Consider the following 14,099-nt stretch of genomic DNA (forward strand, 5'->3'; position numbering starts at 1 on the left):
TTGTATCCAGATGTTGCAATGGACCATTAAGCCCAGACATCACCCCCCCCCCCCAAAGAAATAGAAAAAATTCTGTGGACCTTTGATATAGCTGTGCATAAATCCATGTTCACAAACATGAGCTTAACCCTTTCCTTTTGACATGGGCTCCAGCTGACATGTGCCTGGAATAGAGATCCACACGTGGCTATTAATGCATTAAATGCTGCTGTTAAACTGACAGCGGCAGTTAACTCTCTCATTTCTGGAAATCTGCCCACCGGTGACCTGTTGTGATTGCATGACAACCAGAGGTCTCCTGGAGACCTCTATGGTTGTCGGTACCAGATTGCTATAAGTGCCATCCAGTGGTCGGCACTCATAGCAAGTCAGCAATTCTGCTACATATAGGTGATCTAATCATCGCCTGTATGTAACAGTACCAATGAAGTTATGGCAGCATCTAGTCTCCCATGTAGACTATTGAAGCATGCCAAAAGTGAGAAATTATTGAAGCATGCCAAAAGTGAGATAGATATATATTTTTCAAATTACCCCTCTTTTGCAGCAAAGATTAAAAATACACATTGGGCGATTCTGAACGCGGTGATACCAAATCAATCAAAGGATTAATCTGATCGCTAAACGGCGTAGTGAGAAGTCAAAACGCCAGACTTGTTCATTTTGTTCACTGCAACATTGCATTAAAATGCAGTAGCGGGTGATCAAAAGACTGTTTCTGCACCAAACTGGCATCATTAAAAATGTCAGCTTGGCATGCAAAAAATAAACACTTGCTCAACCCAAGATCATGAAAAAGGGAGAAAAAAAAAAAAAATTTGCACAATTTTCTAACACCACACTTTGAAATTTTTTTGTTTTCCAGTACACGATATGTTAAAACCAGTGGTGTCATTCAAAAGTACAACTCGTTCCACTAAAGCCCTCACATGGCCATATTGACCATAAAATAAAGTTATGGCTCTGAAAAAGGGGAGCAAAAACGACAAGTTGTCATGAAGGTGTTAAAATAAAATGGAAGCAAATTCTTCCAGGACAGACTGAATCATACAGTTTTTTTTTTTTTTTTGATCTAATTTTGTTATGGTGGTTTTTTTTTTTGTTTTTGTTTTTTTGTTTTTTTTGGTTGTGATTCTACATAATCAGGACATATGTTTAAAAGAAAGTTTGCTGTTTTTCTTCTAGGTTTGTATTCATTTAGCCTTCTTAAAGATAGACTCCTCTATTTAAAAGAGAACTTCACAAGCATACTAATGGATTCCTTTGAACCATATCTGATTTCTTACAAAAATTCGTTTGTTGAAATTTGGGACCGAAAAACCATGAGGATTGTTTCCACTTTTAATGAAGCAAATGTTACCAAACTTGTGATGGCATCCAGTTATGTTAAAGGTAATTACTTCTTAGTCTATCAAAACCGTATTATTCTGAGAATTGTTGCACATAAACTCTCCTTTTGTATTTTAAGGAAGCCACTCTGCCTGCAGTGTGAACAATGGTGGCTGTACCTCAGAAGAGATCTGTGTGCCTGGGTTTAAAGACTCTAAACACTGTTTGTGCCCAGATGACCAGGTCAGCTGCTCCAGCGGTAAGTTTTCCAGGCTGCTGCACTCTAACAGCCAGGTAGTATATTGACCCTCAGAATTTATCTATTGTCTGTCTGCTGGCCACTTAAGAATCAGTCCATCATTTACACTTTTCAACAAAACTTCAGGAATATCTTCCAATTTAGTCATAACCACAATGTCTAAAAGCAGGTTCTGAATTCCCACATGGCATTATTTTGTGAGGTCATGTTAAATTGTCTACAGTATATAGCCTCTGATGCTAGAAACTTATTTTCTGTCAACAGATTTTTGAGTGATTAACTTCTGATCTACCAAAATTGTCGTTTGTGTGGTTTAGAAAAGTCCTGCATAACACCTTTTAAATCTGACTGACTTTCAGTTTTATACTTCAACCAATTAAGGCTTTAATTTAACCCCCAAAAATGATGTAAATAGAAATTTCCTTTTGATCATTGGCTAATTGTGCAAGTAATTTTTCAACTTTAATGTATCAAAACCAAATGACAGCTTTAAGTACTGTATTCCCTTTAAAAAAAATAAATAAATAAAAACTGGATAATCTGTGGTTGTCTCTAGACTGCTTGACCTTATTAAACTTTTGAGCAATGCCCCCTTAAAGACAAAATTAGCAGATCTTTATGGCAAAAAAGCAATGGGAATAGAATAACTAACTGTCCGCTTTAAACCTTCTGACGGGTAAGTTCTCCATCTGGTGGTTACATATCTGTAAGTTTTTTTTTTTCTTTCCCTTTTTAATTTGTTGTGCATGACAGGTAAAAGTCCTCTAAAAGAGAAGCCCTTAGAGACCTTGACTTGTCAACGTGCATTTCTTCCTTGTCGGGATGGAAAAGAATGTGTGGCTGTGGAATTTTTTTGTGATGGTGAAGAAGATTGCTTGGACGGATCTGATGAGCAGAATTGCACAAACTATTGTAACAAAGCAGGTAACGATTGCTTGGGGGGAAAACATTTGTTAAAGCTTATCTTACAATATACAGTAATACCCTGTATCTTCAATCTATGCACACTGATCAAAACACAATACAAAAATGAGCAATAAACTTTGTACTAGTTTCAGGGCCGGCCCGAACGTATAGGCAAACTAGGCGGCCGCCTAGGGCGCGGACCCGAAGGGGGGCGCCAGAGAAAAAATAGAAAAGATTATAAAAAATCTTTTCAAAAGGCAAAATTTTAGGGATGGAAAGAAAAGTGTACATATTTATGGGCATATATGACGCAAGAGAGGTTGGTTGGGTTGGCAACAATTTCGATAGAATCTGAAGTTGCTAAACAAATTAATCTCGGTGACTTAGTGTCATCCTTTTCAAAAAAAGGCAAGGAAGCAAATTTTAATTACCTATGGTCGTTTTTGTTTTGTGTTATTGATTACTTTGTATATATTTGTCCTATACAACTTCTCAGATATTAAAGAGTTAGGAGAGAGTTAATTAATCATTGTTGTGGTTTATTTTGCTCCTAAATTTATATCCCAAGTTTTCATCTACTGCCAAGAATAGTAGGGGCGCAACAAAATAGTTTCGCCTAGGGCGCTGTAATCTCTCGGGCTGGCCCTGACTAGTTTTGATCATGACTTGGCTTTAGAACTACCTTCAATGCAACAACTGAAACTAAATTGCATCAATTGAATATAAGATTTTAATATAAGGTCATTAAATTGACAGGCTGTGTCCACAATGAGTTTGGCGCTGTGTATTTTCGTTGCATCGAACCGTAGTCTTGGCAGAGGGGATGGATTTATAGAAATCTGATGCCCACGTGCTTTCTTTACCCAACGTAAACTGACCTGTGGTGTTTCAGAGGTGCAACATGTTAACTTCTCTTGGTTACGCTGAGTTTTATCTGCAGATTTTCTCCATAGACTTGTATTCATTGCAGAAAATCTGCAGGTAAAAAAATTGTAATTCACACATCACTGTCTAGAGGCTCATCATTGCCAAATAACAAAGTATTCAAAACAGCTTTTTTTAAAACATGACACCAACACACAAAAACCTACAGCAGTAAAAACAATCAAACGCAGAAAATCTGCAAAATCAAGCTCCTTAAAAGCTCAATGTGGAAGCATTGTCAAAGGTCCAAAATGGTGGCATTTACCTAAAGGTTAGATAGTTAATCAGCAGCTTGTGAAAGTAGCCTTAGGAGGCTTTGTACTTACCGCTTTTTTTAGCGTCCGTTATTGCGGCATGCTTTTTGCGGGCCGTATTGCTGCATTTATCATGCCCTTCCGCAATAATGGATCGTTAAATTGTTATCTGCAAGTTTTTTGTTTTTTTTTTTTAACGTTTTCAATACTATGGAATCAGTATGGGGGGGGCCCATACTGCGGCCCTATTGATTCACAATGGGAGCCATGTCTGTACGCCATATAAAAGATCGAGCAAGCTCAATTTTTTTTATCATGGTCGCAAATACGGCTCACATCCATACGGCGCACTGTGGAATTTTTGCGGGCCGATTTGCAGCCCCATAATTCTATTGGGGCTGCAAAATCGGCCCACAAAAAACATGGTAAGTGTAAAAGCAGCCTAGCCTAACTCAAGAAGTAAAGCACGATCCATGCACATAACTCAGTGAGACCTTGTGTGGTAGACAGCAGAGCTGAATGCTAATTGTAAAGTGACTGCATCTCAGTGCTGCTAGACCATACAGCTTGCTCACAAATATAAGGAATGATGCTTGGCCAGATTTGAAGAATATCCCAATCATGAGCAATAGATGGAAAGGCTGGTTCAATATTTGTGTTCTTATATTTCATTTTTTTTTTTTTTTAGGAATGTTTCAGTGCCTAACTGGTAATAAATGTATTGAAGATCGGTATCACTGCGATGGTGTGCGCCAGTGCCTTGATGGATCTGATGAGGAGAAATGCTGGAGTCCCTCAGAGAACTGTGCCATGCGCTGTGATAGAAACACTCGTTGTATTCCTCAGAGCTTTATATGTGATGGAAAACCAGACTGCTTTGATGAGACGGATGAGCAAGTCTGTGGTAAGCTTCCCCCCTCAACTTCCAATTCAATATATGAAAACGGTCAGTATACCATACAGGTAACTCCAGAGTAATCAGGGACTCCTCCAATGAAAGTAGTTTTTCTCTTAATCACTTTGACTTCTTCCATCCACTACTCATCTGTGCATAATGTAACAGACCTCTACGGCTGACCATTTCCAGAGCACCCTTTGCACTCCCCATCCCCACCCCCAACACCCCTATTTCTGTGATGATGCCCCCCTTGTCCTCCATTGATGAGATCTCCCCCCAAATAAAATGATATACAGCAGTGTTGTCCCCAATAAATGTAATACTTATTGCCTTTTGTATACAATTACAATTGAATTTACCCACACAATGGTGTGATGTCCCTCTTTATAGCCTTCAATATAGTAATGTGCAGCATACATTAACAGTATCCTCATGTGGCCCTTATGGAGTACTAATGCTTACACTGGTTCTGAAAAAAAAAAAATCTCCCACACTGCCACCCCCCACCCGCCTTCTGCTGGACCAGTACCTGCCCCGCACTTGCTGTACAGCTGCAGGCTTATCGGAGACCTGTAGTTGCAGGCTTCTGATTGTTGTATGGAATGACTCTTGTTATCCATTGACTTTTTTTTTTTTTTTGTCCAAGTTTTCTTTTCGCAGGCTTCTGATTGGCCTGTGACTATAGAGTATGGGGCAGGAAGCAAGTGGCTCTCTAATCCACAATGGTTTTTCAACTGGTGGTTCACCTGATGGACTCTATTCATAGTTGTAGTTGCATTCCCTGTGATGGCGATGACTAGGTTTCTGATTTTGTGAATGTAGACTCTCGCAATCCCTTCTCTCATCATGTAATTACACACCGTTAAGAACATGGTTCTGTAGGGGCCATATCAGCCCTTCCAGGGCTCCTGGTTCTTCATGCTGAAAATAGTGCCTGATAACATTGGCTGCAAACTCATTTTGCAGCAGGACAATGATCCAAAGACTACAGCTAATCGGGTACCTCTTTGATGTTGCGTGATATGGAAGTATCTGCCTGTATTTCTCCTCACTGAGGGCATGAAGAAATGGGCAATATTAATGATGGATTCACTGGTTAGGTCACTATGTAAAGACTGCCTATTAATGCCATAAGTGCAACCCAGCTTAGCCTTACTTCTGTTTGTAGAAATCTGGCCAGAAGTGGTCATAGAAAAGTTATGGCCAAAAACATTTAACACTAAACAAATGTCCAGACCAACAAAGTGACTTCACTGTGCAGAAACATGTGAAGAGGTGCACTGGACAGAGTCAACATTTGATATTTGTCTGTAACAGAAGACAATTTGGGGCAAGTGAACTGTAAATGGGGGGGAAGCTTGGCTGGTATTGCCTGCAAGTTTGGGGTTGCTAATAGCATTTTGGCAAAGATTAATGGTCATGCAGATGCATATCCATCATTAAAATCAGGATTTTGCATTGCTGGCTCCAATTTACTTTATGCAGCAGGGCAATGACACCAAACACGGCCAATGTCTTTAAGAACTAGTCTTGGGTTAAAGAACCAGGAGTCCTGGAAGTGACTTGGGCTCTAGAACCCTGGACTAACCTTGAATTAATCTGGGATTTTCTGAAGATGCAGAAGCTTGCATCCACAGAAGATCTGTAGGTAGTTCTCCAATATATTTAAAATCTGCCAAGTTCCTTCAAAAACTGTGTGCAAGGGTGACTAGAAGAATTGATGCTTTATGAAGGCAATGGGGATGGACATCTCTCAAATATTGATTTAAATTTCTCTTTTGTTCAGTCACTTAGTTTAGTTTTCAATTAAAATGCAAACACTTTATTTTCTTCTTTGCACCATTTCTCCATACCCTCATAAGACTTCAGCCGTTTTACAGTTTGTGTGATGTTTTCTGAAAAATTCAACGGAGGTTTGGACCTAAAACCTCACAGGTAACGATTTCATTTGAAGGTAAATCTGACCATAACATGATTTTGCTTCTAGTGCCTAAGGAGTGTAGCAGGGGCAAGTTCCAATGTACAAGTGGGCAGTGTGTTCCCTACAGTATGCACTGTGATGGAGACAACGATTGTGATGATCACTCGGATGAACTAAACTGCATAATCTCTAAACCTTCACATTGTCAAAATGGGGATTTCAGGTGTCAAAGTGGTGAATGTATCTTAAAAGAATGGAAGTGCGATGATACCAAAGACTGTAAGGATGGAAGTGATGAAAAGGTAAACATATATAATAAACCCTCACACTGTTTCTTTACTCTATCCTTGCCCCCTGAACCCTACAGTACAATGCAAGTGAAAGGACTCGTTCCATGTTGTATATTTCATATAGTATAATAGATATGGTTAAAGGGGGCATCCACTTCTTAAACAATCGCTTTTCAATTACAACTTTTCTTAACAGAAAAGGGGGGGAGGGGAGCTCCTATCCACAATCACAAGATGAGGTTGGAACAATTACAGTAACTGGTTTATTTTTTATAGTGGATAAATGGTGACTATGGTAAGGGGGTTAGCAAGTAACCATAAAACAAATGGTATTACACTCTACACGTACAAATGCAATACAGGGCTTTGCAGTTAAACCTGAATGCTTCCCTTTTAAATCGCAATAATCACGCTCCTAACGCTAATACTGATTGAACTACAAATGGCTGCAGCAATGGAGACACAGTTCAATGTTGGGGCCTGTTTGCTGTGGGTGATGGTGCGCATGAAGTCCACTAGTGCACGTAAAGCCATAGGAACAAGATCTCCCTCCATGACTGGTTCTATTATAACTGTGTTGGACCACAAGTCCCACCAATGTTCCCTTATAGATCGCTTAAATTGTCCCAGCAAGCTATGTACTCCTTGATCTTGATGTGGCAGTTAAGTCACACAGGGTACCAGCCTGGAGCTGCAGGATTCGGCTGCTAAGGGATGGAAGGCCGAGTTCTCCATGGGAAGCCAGGAGGAGGTGGACAGCTGGCCTGGACTGTAGTTTTGGTGCAGCTCCAAGGCTCTGTCCTCACATGGAGCTGCAGAACTATCTGTGAGCACACTGCTCTTTCTGGATCACTATTGTCTCCTCTCAGTAATGGCTGACAACTAGAGTTGAGCGACTTTGGTCGGATCGGGTTTCATGAAACAAAGTTTGTTTCAGATGAAACTGGTCCGACTAGGGCAAAAAAAGTCAGTTTCGTCCGAAACCCGACCCCAATGCAAGTCAATAGGGAATAAGTTGGCATTGAGCTTTTTTTTTTTTTTTTTTCTCCAAGAAATTAATGTATGACTTTAACCTGCTCCTGAGGTTGGCTGTTCCACAGATTATTGTTCAGTGACCACTTACATGATCTATTAGACATCTGGCAATGTGTTTTAATCAATTTTTCAACGGTCTTTTTGCTGTGGTCTTTCAAGATCTAATGAATACACAGTATATTCAACAGTCAGTGTTGAGTTGAAATATTGCACACAATGAGCATTTCCCAAGCTTTAGAGCGGCTCATTGCTGAGCCTATATGTCGCGTGGAGTAATCCAGTTTTTCTAGTGTCTTCATATTTTTGATTACTCTCAAGGCATTGTAGCACCTTTTCTGCCAAAGTGTGCATGGAATACTGATTGATAACAGATGGAGTGCTTTCTTCACTATACAGTGCCTACAAGTAGTATTCAACCCCCTGCAGATTTAGCAGGTTTAGGCCGGTTTCACATTAGCGCTTTTTAAGCGCACGCACGGCCGGGGGTAGCTCCGCCCCCGAGCCGGCTCTCTGCCCGGCGTGCCCGCCCCTTCCTTGTAGCGCCGCCTCCTAGCGCACAGCGGCGCCTGCGATCGGCGCACCCTATCTTTAGCATAGGGTGCGCAGATCGTGCGCAGGCCGTGCGCTAGTTGCGCTTTGACCTGCGCTGCGCACTTTTGACGGTGCGCGCCAAAATCCGAAAAGTTCGATTTTGGCGCGCACGGCGCACCATCAAAAGTGCGCAGCGCAGGTCAAAGCGCAACTAGCGAACGACCGGCGCACCCTATGCTAAAGATAGGGTGCGCCGATCGCAGGCGCCGCTGTGCGCTAGGAGGCGGCGCTACAAGGAAGGGGCGGGCACGCCGGGCAGAGAGCCGGCTCGGGGGCGGAGCTACCCCCGGCCGTGCGTGCGCTTAAAAAGCGCGAATGTGAAACCAGCCTTACACATTCGGAATTAACTTGGCATTGTGACATTTGGACTGTAGATCAGCCTGGAAGTGTGAAATGCACTGCAGCAAAAAAATGTTATTTCTTTGTTTAATTCTTTTTTAAATTGTGAAAAGTTTATTCAGAGGGTCATTTATTATTCAACCCCTCAAACCACCAGAATTCTGTTTGGTTCCCCTAAAGTATTAAGAAGTATTTCAGGCACAAAGAACAATGAGCTTCACATGTTTGGATTAATTATCTTTTTCCAGCCTTTTCTGACTATTTAAGACCCTCCCCAAAATTGTGAACAGCACTCATACATGGTCAACATGGGGAAGACAAAGGAGCATTCCAAGGCCATCAGAGACAAGATCGTGGAGGGTCACAAGGCTGGCAAGGGGTACAAAACCCTTTCCAAGGAGTTGGGCCTACCTGTCTCCACTGTTGGGAGCATCATCCGGAAGTGGAAGGCTTATGGAACTACTGTTAGCCTTCCACGGCCTGGACAGCCTTTGAAAGTTTCCTCCTGTGCCGAGGCCAGGCTTGTCCGAAGAGTCAAGGCTAACCCAAAGACAACAAGGAAGGAGCTCTGGGAAGATCTCATGGCAGTGGGGACATTGGTTTCAGTCAATACCATAAGTAACGTACTCCACCGCAATGGTCTCCGTTCCAGACGAGCCCGTAAGGTACCTTTACTTTCAAAGCGTCATGTCAAGGCTCGTCTACAGTTTGCTCATGATCACTTGGAGGACTCTGAGACAGACTGGTTCAAGGTTCTCTGGTCTGATGAGACCAAGATCGAGATCTTTGGTGCCAACCACACACGTGACGTTTGGAGACTGGATGGCACTGCATACGACCCCAAGAATACCATCCCTACAGTCAAGCATGGTGGTGGCAGCATCATGCTGTGGGGCTGTTTCTCAGCCAAGGGGCCTGGCCATCTGGTCCGCATCCATGGGAAGATGGATAGCACGGCCTACCTGGAGATTTTGGCCAAGAACCTCCGCTCCTCCATCAAGGATCTTAAGATGGGTCGTCATTTCATCTTCCAACAAGACAACGACCCAAAGCACACAGCCAAGAAAACCAAGGCCTGGTTCAAGAGGCAAAAAATCAAGGTGTTGGAGTGGCCTAGTCAGTCTCCTGACCTTAACCCAATTGAAAACTTGTGGAAGGAGCCAAAGTCCACATGAGACACCCAAAGAACCTAGATAACTTGGAGAAGATCTGCATGGAGGAGTGGGCCAAGATAACTCCAGAGACCTGTGCCGGCCTGATCAGGTCTTATAAAAGACGATTATTAGCTGTAATTGCAAACAAGGGTTATTCCACAAAATATTAAACCTAGGGGTTAAATAATTGACCCACACTTGTATGTTTAAAATTTATTAAAATTTAACTGAGCAACATAACTTTTTGGTTTGTAAGATTTATGCATCTGTTAATAAATCCTGCTCTTGTGTGAAGTTTGAAGGCTCTAACTTATTTGCATCTTATCAAACCTACTAAATCTGCAGGGGGTTGAATACTACTTGTAGGCACTGTATGTAATCTTTATTTCTGTCTTCAGGACTGTAAATTGGAAAAGGTATCTTGTGAAAAGCAACAATGGGCTTGTGCTAGTGGAAATCAATGCATTCCAACATTTTGGAAATGTGATGGAAAAAAGGACTGTGAAGATGGCAGCGATGAAGTTGGATGTAAGTGTTTTGTTTTTTGGTCCCCCCCCCCCCCCCCCTCTTATTTTGTGGTATAGGTGTTTGGCAGTACATGACTATAACCTCTTGCTGCCATAGACACTTAGGCACAAAATCTTCATGAGCCCACTGCTTCTATGCATCATGGTTTCTTATTTGTTAGTGCAGTGCTCCTGCGTAGTGATGGTTTAAAGCAAACCAATCAGGATTTTGCTTAGTAACCTACAGACAGTGTCAGGGTGATGCTGTCGTACTGATTAAAATGATGCCTTGGATGATATCCGTCTTGTGGCTGTTAAATCTTTTACTTGTAGTTTGAGTTAATGGTGGTGTGGTTCTCTGATTAGGTATTCATCAGTATGGCTTCTGACAGGTCACTGATCCCTCATTAACCTGTCCCCTATCTTACATAATGCGTATCATAATTCATATAATGTGGGATTAGAAAGGAAAATTTACTTCCAGCAAAATGGCCCCATTTTGCTGGAGGGGAAAAAAAATTTGGCTGGAGCTAAATGGTGGCGCTTGCACAGTAGCATCTGTCATTTTGCGGAATGTGGAAAAATGTCTAAAATCACAATGATATTCAGTATGTAAAATTGGGGGCAGATCACTGAGGGATCAGTGACCTGTCATAGGCCATACTGATTAATACCTTAACAGAGCACCACATGAAGGCTGCCCTGGAGCACGAGCAGATCATTAATCTTTATGCTCAGTTTTTGGTTAAAAATCCACTGACTTAATCAACCCAGGTATCATTTTAATCAGTATAACAGTGCCAACCTGATGCTGAGTTTACTTGGCAAAATCCTGGTGACTGGTTTATGTTAGCAGTGTAATTGCACCTCTGTTCAGCCTGTGCCTTCTCTTACGTTCTCCACCCACTCCCCAACACCCTTTACTACCCAGCCTGGGTTGAGACATCCTCCCTTAGGGTACATCCAGGGTGCCCTGCTGCAATAGTCTGCGTTAGGTGCAGGTGTTGAAGTCCTGGTTAGTGTTCCCTCCTTACCTGAGGGTAAGGTACCACACCTCTGGATGAGATACAGTACTTCTGTGGCGACTGAACCCTCACGGGCACCACAAGTACGTAAATACTGAGCATGCTCTGCTAGACTGCAGAGGTGGCTGGTAACCTAGACCGTAAACATAATGGAAAAATCATATTAAAAAAAAAAAGCTTCACAATTTAAACCATTATTGCTGTTAAGAAAATCCCTTTCATCACTGTTACTATTTAAGCTGTTAACCCCTTAATTGGTAAATGTTTCATTTTTGCAACTTTTCCCCTCCTTCCAAGAGCCATAACTTTATAGGGGGAGGAATACACCCTGCAATTCCATATTTGCCTTGTTTCAAAAAAAGCGAAAAACCTCCACTCATGTGTACATACCATTAATGGTTTTTCTTGTTTGGGGGTGCTTTGGTTAGTTTTAAAAAGACTAACTGATAATCTCCCTCCGGGTCCAGCGCTCAGTCTCTGCTCCCAGTGTCTATTTGTCTGCAGCACAAACACAATGTTAACAACGCTGCAGCTAATGACTGCGCTAAGTTACTCTTGCACAAGCTGTCAAGCTCAGATTGGCTGCAGTGTTTTCAGCGCTGCAGCTAATGACTGATTAGCATGAGAGATTATGTAATTAAATTACAAATATACATCTTTGGCAGGGGAAATACTAGCATAAGTCCACCCCCTTATAACTTTGTGAATTGTCTTAATTAAAGCTACAAATAAGCATATAGTGTCTCCAAACCACCTAACAAACAGCCATGCATATTAAAACGAACTGGCTATGCAAAGCGGGATGTGAAAAATAGTCTGGACCACATCACGATTGTTAGCAGATGCATATAGCTAAATAGTGAATATGCCTTTTTAGAATATCAAGTGACAATATATTTAACGAGGTGGAAGTGTAACAAAAACAAGGCAATTATAAAGCTGTAATTGACTAATACAGATATACTGTGATCTATAGGTCTAGTGGATTTATAACCTACTACACCCCTATATTAAAGCGAAATGCCAGTAAATACAGAAATGTGATAAAGTGCTAGTGCAACTAAGCAGATGAGCATAAGAAATGGTTGTTTACCCATATCGTATATAGTGTGCAAACCACTCCATCTATGTACCCTGACATGCTTTTCAAGGGAATGTGCTCTGGCCTCTCTTGCCTGTGCTTGAAGCAACAACCTCATGTCATGGGTGTATCACGTTTGGGTCCAGACCTCCCCCCTATATCCCTTTCCTCTTTGAATATCTCATTCAACTTAATATGCATGTCTGGTTGATTTTGTGGAATAAACAATTATTGACTTGTGCAGGTCTAAGACTGATAAAAGAAGCAGCAGTGAGGTTCTGAACTGGACCTGTGAAGGATTAGGAACAGTGTTTTTTTAAAACTGCAGACAAGTTGTGTGGTGTTTGTTGTGTTTTTTTTTTTTTTTTTTTTTCTGCAATATCATTCAATTGTGTCAAATAAGGATTCTCTAAGTACTCTTGCTTCCCCCTGACCCCGCACCTTTCATGCATAAATACCTTTTTTATATCGGTTCAGATGAATGTAAACTGCCGCTGTCTGGTCTGCTGGGTGGGGCTTATTCACCTGCTCCTCCCTGTCTTGCTCCACGCATTTCTTCTTGTGTAGAGCAAGACAGGGAGGGGGGGAGCAGTTGAATAAGTCCCGCCAATTGGACCGAACCGTGGCATTTTACCTTTTTTATATTTGTTCAGATGTATGTATTTATGCATGAAAGGTGCGGGGTCGGGGGAAGCAAAAGTACTTGGAGAATCCTTATGACACACAATTGAATATCATATGATATCTCAAAAAAGGGTGACAGATTCCCTTTAAACTGTCGTAAGTTCTAAAACTGATTTTTGTTTACATCCTGCAATTGGCCTGCACAAAGGTTGCTACATGGTCATTTCAGCTCTACTCTTCTATGTTCTTCAGGTGAACCCAAAAAGTGCGACAGTCACATGTACCAGTGTAGCAATTTTGACTGCATTTCTATAGCTGTAGTTTGTGATGGGAAATCTGATTGCTTGGATGGTTCAGATGAAGGAGGAAAATGTCAAGTCCCATGTGACGAAGGATGCACCCATGTCTGCCATCTCTCCCCACTTGGTCCAGTAAGTGTACACAACAGAATGTCAATACAATCAACCCTCCTAAGACATCTATGTGCGTGTAGGTCATAAGCAGAGTAAAAAATGATACCTTGATATGGGCAATCCGTCTTATTCCAGAGAAATCGACACTTATTGTAAAATGTAAATGAGCTGTTAAGAGATAAGGGTCAGATGCAGATCTCCAGGGAATCTTTTTAAAGATGGCATTACCATTGGGAGACATGTTATGACTGACAGTCTGTCCTCCTGATCTTGCTGCAGAGCGCTGTGTGATTAAGAACACAGTAAAGCAGAGCTGAACTTTGTCTTATTGCTAACAAATTTGCAGCAGAAGTTGTCCTCTCATTGTGCTGTCAGTTGTAATCATGCACAACTCTGCAGCAAAAGTACAGCATAGTTGAATCTGGTCTCTTTACTAGTGTGTGGCAAACGTGCTCGAATAAAGTGATATCCAAGCATGCTCAGGTGCTAACAGTATCTTTTTTCATGCTTGAATACCATGTTCGAGTCACTGCGGTTGTTCGACAGCTGC

At 41.6% G+C, this 14,099-nt stretch overlaps 1 protein-coding gene across 2 annotated transcripts in view; it reads left to right on the forward strand.

The window, feature by feature from the left end:
- Positions 1–14,099, forward strand: part of LOC141048360 (low-density lipoprotein receptor-related protein 2-like) — an 80,919-nt gene that overhangs the window by 30,823 nt on the left and 35,997 nt on the right. For both annotated transcript variants that reach the window (XM_073543854.1, XM_073543864.1), the window contains exons 15-21: positions 1,186–1,392; positions 1,469–1,588; positions 2,342–2,512; positions 4,361–4,576; positions 6,558–6,793; positions 10,299–10,428; positions 13,389–13,567. In XM_073543854.1, coding sequence (XP_073399955.1) covers positions 1,186–1,392; positions 1,469–1,588; positions 2,342–2,512; positions 4,361–4,576; positions 6,558–6,793; positions 10,299–10,428; positions 13,389–13,567 — 1,259 coding nt within the window. The remainder of the gene's footprint in view (positions 1–1,185; positions 1,393–1,468; positions 1,589–2,341; positions 2,513–4,360; positions 4,577–6,557; positions 6,794–10,298; positions 10,429–13,388; positions 13,568–14,099) is intronic.

The sequence above is a fragment of the Dendrobates tinctorius genome, unplaced genomic scaffold (assembly GCF_039654945.1).
Source record: "Dendrobates tinctorius isolate UK_male_01 unplaced genomic scaffold, ASM3965494v1 ptg000011l, whole genome shotgun sequence".
NCBI lineage: Eukaryota > Metazoa > Chordata > Amphibia > Anura > Dendrobatidae > Dendrobates > Dendrobates tinctorius.